We start from the raw sequence: 15994 nt of genomic DNA on the forward strand, positions 1-15994 counted from the left end.
TTTGTCGTTGTTCTCTGTACTGACAGCACTCCAAATGTACAAAAAAATGAGCTCAATGTTAAAATTGACCTGAGTTCTCCTTTAAAGCTGGACTGTGATGCTATTTTCTTCTGGAAACAAACTTTGCTGCATTATTTTCCTGTTATCTCTGTAAAGCTGCTTTGAAAAAATCTGTATTCTAAAAAGCACTATATAAATAAAGGTGACTTGGCTTGACTTGACTGAGAGCTACTAAGTACTGGCAGGGTCACCCAAGGCGGACAGGTCTTAGCTGAGATGCCAGACGAAGACAAACCACCTGATTCTGGACGACGACAACAACAACATAAGAATTACCTGAATGGAAGAAAATTCAAACCGATACTGTGTGGAAGTCAGCGATGGATCGATGGAAGAAACTGGAAGGTAACAGAATGGTTTAATATTAACAAAGGTTCATGATACATTTTTGCAACAGCGTATAGCCAATCAAATTTGAGGACCGCTAATTATATTATATTATAATTGTATACATGTGATAAATTTGAATAAATCACTTCTAAACTAAGGCATATGATATAGGCGTAAATACAGGCGAGCAGTGAAAATGATTAAAATACAACTATTTATAATATTAATAGTTCAATAAATCAATGATTTAACAGGTTAACACTATCACAGTAATCTGAACTTCATTAAAAAATCTGTCCATATTAAGTCAATGTGGTCTAACATTTTTTGGACCCCACTGACTTTCATTATATGGACACAAACTGTTAACATTCAAAATATCTACTGTTGTGTTCCACAGAAAAAATAAATAAATAAAGTAATACAGGTTTGGAACAACATGAGGGTGAGTAACAGAATTTCTATTTTGACTGAACTATACCTTTAATGTCTGCAAGCATGATTACCTGAACACCAGTTCATGAACGCTAGAAACTTCAACTTTAATATATATGTGGACGTCTTCGATGGGTCGCTGGAAGTATCTGTTTTAACAGAATGTAGAAAAAGAATGGTTTAATATTAGTAAAGGTTTATGACAAGGCTGCATTCTTTCTTCAGCCGGTAACAGCGTTTATCCTCCAAATCTGAAGACCGGTAACTATGTAATATTTTATTTTCTTAAATGCTTGTATGTGTGTGATATGAGCTAAATTACTTCTAAACTCAGGCAAACAATCTAAACAATTTCAGAAGTTCAGAGTGTGTTATGGGTTGGATTGCATATACAGTGGTTGACAAAATTGATGGCACCCCTGATAAATATGATAAAAAATGGCTGTAAAAAATAAATCTGCATTGTTTATCCTTTTGATCTTTCATTAAAAAAATTCACAAAAATCTAACCTTTCATTGAAGTAAAAGAATTGAAAGTGGGGGCAAATCACATTACAAAATAAATGTTTTTCTCCAAAACACGCTGGCCATAATTGTTGTCACCCTGTTATTAAATACTTTTTGCAACCTCCCTTTGCCAAGATAACTGCTCTGAATCTTCTCCTATAATGCCTGATGAGTTTGGACAACACCTGACAAAAGATCAGAGACCATTCCTCCATACAGGATCTCTCCAGATCCTTCAGATTCACAAGTTCATGTTGGTGCTTCTTCTCTTCAGTTCACTCCACTCATCAGGTCAGGGAACTGGGACGGTCATAGAAGAAGCTTCATTTTATGCTTAGTTACCCATTTTTGTGTTGATTTTGATGTTTGTTTTGGACCGTTGTCCTGATGGAAGATCCAACCACGGCCCATTATAAGATTTCTAGCAGAGGCCATCAGGTTTTAAATTTTTTATCTGTTTGTATTTGCCAGAATCCATAATACCATGTATCTGAACAAGATGTCCAGGACCTCCAGCAAATAAATAGGCCCACAACATATAAGATCCAGCAGTATATTTAACCGTAGGCATGGGGTACTTTTTATCCCTGTTTGCACCAAACACATCTGGTGAGTTTGCTGCCAAAAAGCCCTTTTTTTGGTTTCATCTGAACATAGAATCCGGTCCCTTTTGAAGTTCCAGTCGTGTCTGACAACTGAATATGCTGGAGTTTATTTTTGGAGGAGCGAGGAGGATTTTTCTTGAACCCTCCCAAACAACATGTGGGGATGTAGGGGTTGTTTGATAATTTTTTTTTAGGCTTTCTGACCCCAAGACTCAACTAATCTCTGCAATTCTCCATCTATGATCCTTGAAGAGTCTTTGGCCAATCAAACTTTCCTCCTCACCGTCCATTAAGAAAATATAGACACACGTCCTCTTCCTAGCAGATTCGTCACATCTTTAGTTTATTATAACTTCTTAATTATTGCCCTGATGGTCAAAATGGGGATTTTCAATGCTTTAGCTATTTTCTTACAGCCACTTTCTATTTTGTGATGCTCAACAATCTTTTGATGCACATCAGAACTATATTCTTTGGTTTTACTCCTTGTGATGGATGATTAAGGGAATTTGGCCTTTGTGTTTCCTCATATATAAACTCCTGTGAAACAAGAAGTCATAGCTGGACAATTTCATGTTCCTAGTCACCCTGGTGTGCTAAAAAAGGTAAATATTAATGAGAATATACTTCAGAGATATTTTTCTCATAAAAAATTCTAGGGGTGACAACAATTATGGCCAGCGTGTTTTGGAGAAAAACATTTATTTCATAATGTGATTTACCCCCCAATTTCAATTCTTTTACTTCAATGAAAGGTTAGACTTTTGCAAATTTTTTGAAGGAGAGATCAAAAGGATAAATAATGCAGATTTATTTTTTACAGCCATTTTTTATCATATTTATCAGGGGTGCCATCAATTTTGTCAACCACTGTAGTAGAAAATAATAAAAATATCCATATTACATGTAAGTCAATGTGGTCTATTGTTGTTTTGGACCCCACTGACTTTCATTGTGTGGACAAAAACAGATTCAAACAGTCTTCTTGTGTATTCTGCAGAAGAAAGTCAGTTGTACAGGTTTGGAACGACATGAGGATGAGTAAATGAGTTCAAATTTTGACTGAATGTTTATGAGCTTGACTCACTTTTGAAGAGTTTTATATATATTTTTCAGCAATATGTTCCCTCTCTAGAGTTTACTAATGTGCTACATAATGTTAGCGATCTAAAAAACAAATTTATTGTTTGAATGTTGTCTTAAAATGAGACTGAGGATTTTGCATGCAGATTAATTATTGACTAAAATTAAGTGGACTAAATAATTGAATGCACAATCCATAGATTGGTTCATCAATCACAATCTTTTTGTAGTCATATAGTCAATAGAAAATGAGACTTCAATATAAAGAGATTCAAGGCTGTTACTGTTAAAAATCAGTCTGTAAACTCCATAAACAATAAAACAACCAAGAAATCTAGATAAGCATTCTGTGATGTATCACCTTAAATCAGGCACAGGTGTGACTTGTTTCTACCCAACAAAATCCAATATTTCAGGGATGTTTATTTCTACTATCTGATTGTTTTGTGATTTCATCATGAATGCAATTTTTCTTCACCGCTATCAAATGATGACACTTCCAGTCATGCTTCAGTGCATGTACTAGTTTATTTTGTGGTCTTGAGGCGGCGGTTACCCAGGATGACACTTTCCATTAAACTGCCATGTGAAGGGTTGGGACAATCTTCAGAGGAGCCACGTATGGAAGACAAATTCAGCTTTAACATCACCTTTTCATGTTCCTTTGAAGAGCTGCCCTTTACTTGCACGTGAAGTTCTTTAATACAATATTATGTTTTTTGCATGCAGTGGGGGAAAAGTATTTGAAAAGAAAGTGTGAGGAAAAAAAAGAAAGAAAAAAATGTTACGCATGGTTTAATATTATGGAATGCCACATTAAAATCCGCTGAAAGAGGTGATACGATTTCTGAACAGATTTCACAGCTACAACAAAGCAATTATAATAAGGGATCTCACCATCAGGAGGAACCCCGGGGGGGTGAGCCTGCCTTATTAACAATGTGAAAATGGAAACACAGTTTGTTTACCAAACAAAACTGCAGCTGAATCTGTCAACTATTTTTCTAAAAACCTTGGTTATTAATTCATGGTAACCAAAAGGTTAAAGTCCGAGTGAACCGGAAGTTGCAAACGACTTTTCTCCAGTGTTGTGACGTATTTCCCAGTGAAAAGGAATATTGAACAGAGGGCAGGGTTTTACTCTAGCGCTCCTCCTCTCCATCTCTGCTCATAACAGACTAACGGTTTGAGGGGAGTGGTTAAGCGTTTCCCAACCCAAAGCCGTCAAACCTACATCATCAGAGAAGGAACGCCATTCCAGACCGGAAGTAACTTTTCAGACTTTGATTAAAGATTACGGCGGCAAACAATTTTTTTTCTGTGTATTAACTTGCACGGATTAATTTTTCACCACAAGACTAGTAATATGCGCTAACAAAGTAAATAGGGTCAATTTTGATTTCAGTTGGACTTTAACAATTTATGCTATTTTTCAAATAATTGCTTTTTTTTATTGCCAATGTGTGACCAGCTTGAAACAAAACTTAGAAAACGAGACCTTCCCTGACTCACTAGGTTGTCTATGAAAGCCTGTAGACTGAACAATGGAGCGGTTTACACCACAAGCGCTCCGGGGTGTTTATGGTGATGATCTTTCGGCGCCACATCCTCTAACATTTTTATCTAGAGCCAAACACGCTTCATTCAAGCCCTTTCCGCTCCATGCACGTTGCTTTCTCCCAATAAAGGCGTTAAGGCCCGGATTAAGAGCTGCAGATGACGCTGTTATTTTAACGAATTTTTTGTTAAATATTGGTAAAATTCTTAGACATCACAGTTTGGGCTCTTGGGGCCCAAGATTCTCATCTTTGATGACTATTTTGAGTGTTTAAGATTGTCTTTCTTTTACAAAGTACTACGGCTGCCCAGATGGAAATGTATAACTGTTCCAAAAAAGTATTGTTCGGACCTCCGCTTGGAAGGAAATATAGAGATTGGACCTCTTTAATTGAATACCTGGTCTACATCTCAAATATATACTATATAAATAAGTCATTTTTATGACTTCATCTGTCGATATGATGCTGGTGAATTGCAGAGCTGGTGCAAACATACCCACTAAACTATGATCAGATGCCTATTTAACCGCTGTTTTTTCACCTCTGTCATGTTTGATGTGTGTTTATTTTATTGAAAGGAAAGGATGCAGCACATATTTACATATTCATCTTAACGTCACCCAGTAGAGTGGATGGCGTCGGATGTTCGTTAACAGTATATTGCTGCAAAAGTATGAAATACTTTTTTACTTCTAAGCAAAAAACAAAAAAGAACTTTGGTGATGGTATTGGTGATGCGTTCAAGTCCTCCTAGGAAGTTCGTATTTACAAGTTGGGAAGTCATGTTTACGATGTCAGACGTCAAGCCACTTTCGTCAGAGCAAGATGGCGGTGTACCATCTCTTATTCAACTACACAAAAATAGAGCAAGTTTTTTTTTTTTTTTTTTTCAATCTAATTCTACAAAATGAATAACAGAATGTGCCTCAGGTGTGTTTTGGTTTGTGTTTTTAAATCATTTATGAAACAACTGTTATATATTATAATGTTATATTACAATGTTGTGCAGGCAATTAGCTTATTTTGTTGTAAATAAAGCCTGACAATAGCCCTTTTCACACAGCAATCCCGGTAAATTACCGTAAAATTGCCAGAATGACTTCACCAGTAAATACACAACACAAGCAAAGGCGTTCCGGCTTTTTACCGGTAAGAGACCATTCACATATCAGCTCCAAAATACTGGTAAATTCTGTGATGTCAGTCATTCAAGTGATCTTTAAATGCCATGCCTGTCATGGGTGGTTGCAGGCAAACAGACGATGACAATGAATAAAGATCCAACAAGTTTAATAACACTAAATATTCCATAGGACGGGCAAACAGGCAGTAGCAACACACACTATACATAGACGACACCGGTCACTGAACTGAAACAGAACTGAACATATATACAGGAGGTAATGATGGTGACTGATGAAAGCACAGCTGAACCTAATTAGTGTCCGTGACAACAAATGAGTGACGAAGGCAGGTGATGACAAAACATAACGAGTCCAAACTAACATGAATGTGACAGTGCCATTGTCTTCATCCGGCCGCATGAGAAGAAGCACTTTAGTTTCACTATCTGTTCAATTTGACAAAAAATGTTGATGTCTGAAAAACAAACAAAAATAACGACTTTATTCCACTTTTCATTTCCTTCTCTCTGGGCCTCGGGTCTTTTCACGTAGTGTTTAAGCGTAGCGCGTCTGTGTTGCACGTCACCACGTAGGCTCACTATTGGCCGACGCTGGTCATGTGTGATACGTGGTGACGTACAACACAGACGCGCTACACTTAAACACTACGTGAAAAGACCCGAGGCCCAGAGAGAAGGAAATGAAAAGTGGAATAAAGTCGTTATTTTTGTTTGTTTTTGCGCACAAAAAGTATTCTCGTCGCTTTATAAACTTAAGATTGAGCCACTGGAGTCACTTGGACTATATTAACGATGTCTTTAATACATTTTCTGGGCCAGCAAGTTTCAGTCCCTTAGAAGCCTATGGAGGAGTGAGACAACTCTCAGATTTAATCAAAAATATCTTAATTTGTGTTCCGAAGATGAACGAATGTCTTACGGGGTTGGAACAACATGAGGGTGAGTAATTACTGACAGAATTTTCATTTTTGGGTGAACTATCCCTTTAATGGTATTTTTATCTATATTTAAGAACAAAGAAGTTTCACAGAGAAAGATTCACAGAGCCTGGTAAAGAAGAGCTTAACTGGCCAGCACAAAGCTCAGAGATGAATCCCACTGAATACCTTTGGAATGAATAACAGCAACTGTGAGCCAGAACCCAGCACCCAACATCTGTGCCTGTGGCACTTTAAGGGCAAGACTCTGTTTGTCTCACCACAGGAAGATGGGGAATAGGGGAAACCTATTTGAAATCTACAACTATATCTACAGTGGCACAAAAATGACAAAGTTCACCTTTAAGATCTGTCAGTTTGCTGATAGGATCATAAGTGTTTACCTGTAATTCTGAGCAAAAACATATTTCTGCTAGCGGCATGCTTCAGGGCAATCTTCTATGGCAATCCTTACAGTGACTATTATTACTGTAGTAGCTTTTCAAAATGTTTTGTTCTGAGAATCTTAACGCATGTGGAACTTGCATGTTTTCTTGTCACACCGCATTGTATTTTATACGCCATTTAATTTCCTAAAGTGACTGTCAGAATTTCTTTTAATTCATCTTAAAAGACAAGATCATTTACAGAGAGAACTATATTGATGCTTTTTCCCTCCCTGTTTTTTACAGTTACAACAAAGTGAGCATCAACACAGTCGACTAATTCTTAATATTGTTGGAAAGAATTTGACCAAGATTAGATGTTCTTCTCTGGATTAATTGATGTAATAATATGACAATATTTCAAGCACATATACCAATTTGAGAACATTGCCATGCTACTTTTACTAACCATGCTACTTTTACTTCAATGCATAAAAAATGCCTTTTGGAAGCAGAATAGTGTAGTTATGGCTTCTACCAACATCTACCAACCATGACCCTCTGATGTGCCCATGTGTTTACCTCTTTGTTTACGTTTTCGAGGAGAGCTTCATGGCCTCTGAGTGTTTGCAAGATCTCAGCAAAAGCAGCGGGGCATTCTGGAAATGGAGACATAGTCATGAAAAGACACAGCATAGGAGAAGAGGATAATTGAATAGAACGGATGACAGCAGGCACAGTGATTGAACACATTGACAGGGAATGAATAAATGGTCCCTCTGGAACAGTTCAAACTGACTGTGTAATCTGAGGAGCAGTACATGTAGGTTTAAGGGAGCATGCTGGTTTCAGCAGTGAGTGAGGGTTTAGATGAATGGATCTAGGGTTGTAGTTGCATTAGAACTCACTTTAACTTCAAATTAGCAGTATACAGTATGATTAAGGCAGTACACAATAAATGCCACAGCTCACAAACCAACATCTTAAACAGTGACAAGCAGATACAGGTGGGGGACCGATGATCAGTTTCACTATTGCTAATGATGTGAAAGAGATTATTGATTTTACTCATCTTGAGAGACCTTGCTTCAGAGAAATATTGACCAGGTCTGCGGGTCAGGGAAGGAGGGGGTCTTTAAAGGGCAAGAGCCACTTGTGTGAGGAATCCACTCTGATGATTTAAAGTGCCAACGAAATTACATAATGGGTAGTTTTTGGGTTAGTTCTTCCTGAAGGAGGAACTTGGGACGTCCACTTCCCTTTTGGGATAGTTTACCCAAAATTATTCTGTCTTCAGTTACTCACCCACATGTCGTAAGATATTTTGAGTAGGTGACCGGATTTCTAATGGTGGAATATGGGATGGGATGGACAGGCACCCCCATTCCCCCATTTAATATGTATACAGTATGACACGGACATGCATCCGGTTTTCACTGAGCTGTTTATGTGAAGTTAAGCCATAATCAATTGTATTTACGTGAGATACTCAACATGATGGGCATTTTGACAACATTATTAAAGAACAGATCATTCTAAACGATCATTCTACTAACGTTACTGGAAGAACGTTTGTTCATAAATTTGTAGAGAACCTTGCCAGAACTTTAGCCAAAGTTCTGAGAACGTTCCTTGTTAGCTAGGCTATTTGGTTACAAACATCTTACAGAAAATATTCTTTTGTGTTCAGCACAATAGATTAAGTCATCCAGACTTGGAACGAAATGAAAGTGTGTAAATGAAATGACAGAATTTTCATGTTTAGGTCAAATATCCTGTTAAATAATGTGCAGTTTGTCCATAAGGGAAGGAAATCTGTGGGATTTAAATGACTGTGGGTTGGTGAGTTGGCATCTGGATTGACAGAGTGGTTATAATATCTCTTAAGAGCCATGCAGAAAGAGGCATTAGAGTTAATTTCTATTCAACAGGTCTTATTTCTGCAGTCTGATTAGAAGTTGAAATAATGAAAGGGAGGTGTAAAAGAGAGAAAGAAACAGGGCTGTATTACCATGAGCAGATGAATAATGTATATCGGCCCTGTCAGCAGCACTGAACAGGACAATACGTTTGTTTCCTCCACACAAAAAAGGATCTGACAGGTAAATAAGAGCTGTCGTTAGGTGGTACGGCCAGGTTAATAGAATATATCTGACCTCAGAAGCTTTGTATCTGCCCGTGTCAATGCTCTCAGAGACTTGCAGCCAGACTCACATTACAAAAGCTGCCCGGACATGCCAACTCTTCTGCCATTTTTTAAGCACACACTGATGAGCCTCACATGAATGGATGGATGTTTTCAGTGCCGCAGGCTGATGGTTGGTGTGTATGCTCCTCGATGTTAGGCCGGATGAGGACTGGCTCGTGTGTTTCCCTAGTTCTGCTCTGTATTTATTTTCTGTCAGTGAAAGTCACAGAAAAAAGGTGGACAATATGATGCATTAAACATCTAATGAAATATTTACGATCAATATGTTGTTCACAAAAACATGCTTTGCTAGAATATATTTGGTATATATTTTAACTATTTATGAGTTAAAAAATATTCTATGTTTATTTATTTATATATAAAGAATAGAAAAAAATACAGAAAACATTCACAATATTCAACTTTCATACAATACCCTTGTCCAGTAAGGATGCATTAAATTGATAAAAGTGGCAGTGAAGACTTTTAGGATGTAACACAACATTTCTATTTCAAATTCCACAAAAATAATAAGCAGCACAATTGTTTTCATCGTTGAAAATAAGAAATAGTAAAAATATATTATAATTTTATCAATAGTAATAGTATTAATAATAAAAGAAAAAGTAATAATATATTTTACAAAATTACTGTTTTACTGTAGTTTTTGACCAAATTCACGCCGCTTTGGGGAGCATAAGGAACTTCTTTAAAAAAAAAAATGTAAAATAAATTCTCACGGACTTTTCAACAGTAGTGTGCATTTAGTATTTATGGTAAAACTTTGCAATGAGGTTACACAAACTAAAAAAATAATCAGCGTTTCATAACCTAAGAACTAGATTAGGTCCTAGATCTAGATTCTAGGTTAATATTAAGTTTTACATAGAATTGTTAATGTCAAAGCATGAATGAACATGTATTAACAATGAACAATGGTATATTTTGGAAATAACACCAACCGAGATATAAAAAAAGTTAATTGGTAGTTCATGATACCAACTAATGTTCACGAATTATATCAAATGTCACCGTATTTACACTAAATACTACATGACAGTAAATCATTTTCGTAAAACTACTCTCTAAATTTTTCTCTTTAGCACTTGTTTAACAAATGTAGCCCATATGGATCTAGATTTGAAGTAGTTTTTTTCTGCTGACCTTCAACTGGAAAATAGTCACACAAGACCCTTATGTGGGGAAAGCAGAACATCTGCATCAGCTGTCGTAAATGGAAGCTAATTAGCTCCCTCAACCTTTCATTTCCGAATAGCAGAAGCCCCATCGTTAAGTCTATTTAGCCAAGTCACAGAACCATAAAATGAGAAGGATAATGAACATCAGAATGTTTCAGATGCTTTTCTGCCTGTAAACGAAAATATCTACTTTGTTTGACCCTTGTGTAAACTTCAAAATCCAACAAAACACAAATGTACAGTCTCATTCTCAATTTGTGCATTAGTGTGCATCAGACTGGATAAGATGCATGACAAACACATGAGATGAAACACAAGAGTGGTGTTGAATCTCCAATATGCACCATAAAAACAAAACAAATGCGAAACATACTGAATCTTTCCTCTGCTGCCCCATTGCTAATGAAAAGAGACATGGATCAAAATATAAAACTTCCAAATTAAAAACTAAAGGGCAGAATCATCCAACCCTGAAGTGACTTCTTCATTATCCCTCCACGTCTTAATTGAATCAATGTGGCAAACAGAATGAAAAGCCCAGACACCTCATTTAATTCACAATGCGCTCAGAATAGGCCAAATTATCCGAGAGGTCTAACGCTTCACTGGACCATCTTTGTTTGTTTCTATTTTTAGGTGGCCTAATAAAAGAACTTTAATGGATTGAATATTAAAATAAATTGCACAATTCTGCGTGGCAGCTTAGAGAGTGTGAAGAAGGGTCCTCACAAAAAAAAAAAAAAAATACAAAATTGTAGTCGATATTTGTCTCTACACAAGCTGCTCTCTATAAAACACACCGGCCAAAGACACTAATAAAATGCCCAAATGTAAACAAAACAATCATTCTGAGCAGATGGCATCTGGGCTGGTTGGCTGAATGGATTGTGTTTTATTATAAGTGGTAATAAAACAACAAATTACAGTGGACACAGTTTGTATATGTTCCAAACAATGTAGTTTCAATGAAGTCTTGTGTGGCTGAGGATGCTGTGTCAGACTTCTGACAGGGACAAACAAATGAAGTGGCTAATGATGTGTCAGGGAGAGAAACGCTGAGTCATTTAACGACTGGCACAATGAGTACCCAGAGAGATTACAGTGATTAAGGAAATCAGTCGGACTAAAAGGCTCATTACCGGAAGTTTGGCAAGTTTATCATGCCATGGCATTATACTGAATTTACTCAGAGTGGTTTGTAAAACTTGCTTTTCAATAGACGGTAACACACCAAAATAATTTATTGTATGCATCCTAGTGCCATTGACAAGATTAGACCTGACAAACAATAACAATAATAGTATATATACTCTTATTGTAAATCTTTAATCTTAAAGTATTTATTAATCTTAGTCAATGTTCATTTCAAAAATTAAAAAGAACTTTGGAAATTCAAAAATATTGAAATAAAAAGTTGTATCTGTTAATATTATTTAATAGACCGGGGCATGATTTTTTGCATGATAATTTGCTCTGTCTTTTTTTTTAAAATATCGTAGTGATACGCCATTCAATTTCTAGAGAAAGCTGGATAATGTGATGTTTTTCTGACAAAACTTCTCAGTTTAGCAGTATTGAGTTGTATGAAATAAAATCAAATGTGAAAAATAGGCTGTGCCAAAGTTTTGCCACCATTTCAATTGTGTTGATTTGAATGCCTGTAATCACTAAATGCTGGTTGATTGCAACACATAATTAATTTAATTGGCTCAATGAACAGTAGACTGAAAACACAGGTACAACTAATCACGAAAAGGGACATTCAAGGTAGCTAATTGCTAGTGTGTTTCTCTTTTATTCTCTACTGGAAAATAGCAACATGGGAACCTCAAAATAACTCTTTAATGACTTAAAAACTAGGATAATTCATCAATATGAATTAGGAGAAGGGTACAAAAAGTTATCACAAAGGTTTAAGGTCTCTGTCTCCAAAGTCAGAAATATAGTTGAGGGCCACAGGAACAGTCCTTGTGAAGGAAAGATGTGGTAGGCCAAGAAAAATATCTGAAAGGCAAAGGCGAAGAATGGTTAGAATGGTCACAGACAAACCACAGACCACCTCCAAGGAGCTCCAAGAACATCTTGGTGCTGATGGTGTCATTGTACATCGTTCCACTGTCCAGCGCACTTTGCACAAGGAACAGCTCAATGGAAGGGTGAGGTATGCTCATCTGGACAAGCCAGAAATATTTTGGAATAATGTGCTGTGGACAGATGAAACTAAGATCACAACCAGAAGCGCTTTGTTTGGCGGACAAAGAACACAGCGTTCCAGGAGAAGAGCCTGCTCCCTACTGTAAAATTTGGTGGAGGGTCCATCATGCTATGGGGCTCTGTGGCAAGCACAGGTACTGGAAACCTTGTCAAAGTTGAGAGTCGAATTGATTCCTCCCAGTATCTGCAGATTCTTAAGAACAATGTTCAAGAGTCAGTCAAGAGGTTAAAGTTACGCCCGGGTTGGTTGTTTCAGCAGGACAATGATCCAAAGCATTGTTCCAAATCTACCAAGGAATTCATGCTCAGATACAATGTTCTAGAATGGCCATAACAGTCCCCAGACTTGAACATCATCGAAAATCTATGGAATGATTAGAAACGGGCTGTCCACACCCGGAAACCATCAAACCTGACTGAACTGGAGACATTTTGCAAGGAAGAATGGTCCAAAAATCCTGCAGCCAGAATTCAGGGACTTATCAGTGGCGATAAGAAGCGACTACAGGCTGTTATTTCAGCAAAATGAGGCTCTACTAAATAATGATGTGGTAATTCCACTGGGGTGCCCAAATTGTTGGACCTGTCTGTTTTTGTTATGACTCACATTGTGTTGTTTCTGTTGATTCAATAAATGTTATTTCAGAACTGAAATCTTACTGTTTCCATATATAAATTATATCCAACTGAAGTTGCTGCTTTTGAAAGCCCAGCAGATTATAAACTGAAATTATGATAATTATCAGGGATGCCAAAACTTTTGCATAAAACTGTAAATCACTACAGTTTGGTTATTGAGATTACAACCAATGGAAAAACACAAATTATTTTCATTTAGAGATTATCAATATTTTGTATGGAGTCTAAATTTCTTTAATGAAAGGCTGACACAGTGAAAGAGATTTGGTCTTGGACTGTTGTGATAAAAGCTTTTTTCCACATAAATTATAGAGCTATATTATCCAGGGTAATGTCGGCATACCACCACGTACGATGAACCACATCCAACAGGGGTAACTGTCTACTCAAGAGGAAGCTGTCTGAAAATATTCCCCAGGTACTAACCCGGATTGTATCAAAGAAACATAAAAACACAGCTGCCCAGCTAAATGTGCACCTAAATTCTCCTGTTTCCACCAAAACTGTATATTGGGAGCTCCACAGAGCCAATATTCATGGTCTGGCTGCTATAGCCAAACCACTGGTCGCTCGTTCTAATGCCAAATGTCATTTCAATGGTGCCAACAGTGCAAATCTTGGGCTGTAGACAATGTGAAACATGCATTGCTTTCTGATGAGTCCACCTTCACTGTCTTTCCCACATCTGTGGGAGTTACAGTGTGGAGAAGCCCTAAAGAGGCTTAACACCCAGACTGTTGCGTGCCCAGAGTGAAGCACGGGGGTGGATCAGTGATGATTTGGGATGCAATATCATGGCATTGATTGACTCACTGCCAAGGACTACCGAACCATTCTGGAGGACCATGTGCACCTAATGGTTCAAACATTGTACCTTGAAGGTGGGGTAGTGTATCACCATGATAATGCACCAATGCAGCAAGACTTGTGACAGAATTGTTTGATAAACATGAAAGTGAAGTTGAACATCTCCCATGGCCTGCACAGTCACCAGATTTAAATATTTTTGAGCCCCTTTGGGGTATTTTTTTTAGAGGAGTAAGTTAGAAAACGTTTTCCTCCACCAGCATCAGATGGCCAATGGAAGAGGAATGGCTCAAAATAACCACTGTGTAGGACTTTATTAGTACAAAAATAAGACACACATGTCAGAAACTAAATTAAATTTGTAAAGTGTACTATTTAAAGGCCATATGAAGGATGTGGACTGATTGAGGTAACAATCCGGTGGTCACACCATTTACAAAGATTCAGAGCAAGCCTGTTTTTATGTTGGAGCAATAAAAGGTTTTTTCTCAAAGGTTTTTCATATAGGCATAACCATCATAGTTTACCCTTGGTTTGATGGCAAAATGTCATCCATGTCTGTTTTTGACTGATATATATATATTGTATATTTGAATATTCAGATTATATATATTTACAGGCAAACAGTTGGCAGTCAGAATAAACTCAACCTCAATTAGATTGCAATTTTCCACTCTTTAAATGTTCTTTTATCAAAAGAAGAACATTTTGGAAATTACTTGTTTTTTTTAACCTACAGTAACAGCTCAGTGGTCTTTTGACCTCATAACTCGAGGATGAATGTGCTGCTGCTAACATATACACTCCAGTAAATGTTACTGCATTTGTCTATCTAGCATAAACAGATATAGTCATTTTGGATGTTACAGTATATGCCACCTGACAGAAGTAATTTTCTGCTGTGGGATTCCGAGCTCATGGAAATGATGCTGTTCAACAGTAACTCCGTCACACATGAAAACACCGGGAGCTCATTCATTTATGCAGTAACATTATCTGCATGCACTTCGCCATCAGCTCATGCAAAGGAAAAAAACAATATGATGTTATCCTTATATCAAACCAAGAAAAATAAACCTCACCAGTGGCTTATGTTTATGTCTTGAGTTCTAAAGAAAAAAACAGAAAGAAACCACACACATTTTCTGCCTTCTAGTATCTTATTTAAGACCTTTACTACATAAAGCTGTTTATTTAGGCTAAGTATTCTTTCTGCCTGAACAAACATCTATTCCTTGCATATACTTATCTCAAAATATGCAAATATGGGGAACATCAATTTATAGTGAAATGCACAGAAATCAATTTTTATTATAAATAAAATGGAGCTGGTCACATCATGAACATGGTATCCAAGTAGTTAAATCATGGCGGTACACAAAAAAAAAAAAAAAAAAAAAAAAAAAAAAAAAAAATTAAATACAGAGTGCACCTTAAAAAATACAGATAGCATATTAACTAACTAAATGAGAAGACCTCTGTCCATGATCTGTTCTGCCCTCAGACCTATTTAAGAGAAATGGAATCTAATGGTTCAAATATTGACTCACCTCACCTTTGCACCCTATGTTCATTTGCCTAATTATTAAAAATATTTTCAGAAACATTAAATTAGTGAGAACATCGATTTTAACATGCTCACTTGCACTCGCACTGGCAAACATGAAACAAGACCGCAATAAAGTCCTACTTGTGTATTCGTGTCCATAGTTGTCGTAAAACATTAATATCCCATAAACTCTGTGCACAAATAATAACTGCACCACAGATTGCTCTGCTGAACTACAACTTTATTTCTAAGAGAATATTCACTGCTGGGTTTAGCCAGAGAAAGTAAATCCTTGAGGTGTGTTCGATTTTACAGACTTGGAAGTTGTGACCTCTAAGGTTGTGTTGAATCCTTGATAAGCAAAACATAATC

The 15994-nt window shown here is 36.9% G+C and overlaps 1 protein-coding gene across 1 annotated transcript in view; it reads right to left on the reverse strand.

The window, feature by feature from the left end:
• Positions 1–335: 335 nt before the first annotated feature.
• Positions 336–15994, reverse strand: part of fbxo15 (F-box protein 15) — a 44742-nt gene continuing 29083 nt past the window's right edge. The window contains exons 11-12 of the mRNA XM_079863946.1: positions 7609–7685; positions 336–398 (exon numbers count right to left, since the gene is read on the reverse strand). Of these exons, the coding sequence (XP_079720072.1) occupies positions 7617–7685 (69 nt within the window). The 3' untranslated portion in view covers positions 336–398; positions 7609–7616. The remainder of the gene's footprint in view (positions 399–7608; positions 7686–15994) is intronic.

The sequence above is a fragment of the Squalius cephalus genome (genome assembly GCF_949319135.1).
Source record: "Squalius cephalus genome assembly, chromosome: 25".
In the NCBI taxonomy this organism is placed as follows: Eukaryota; Metazoa; Chordata; class Actinopteri; order Cypriniformes; family Leuciscidae; genus Squalius; species Squalius cephalus.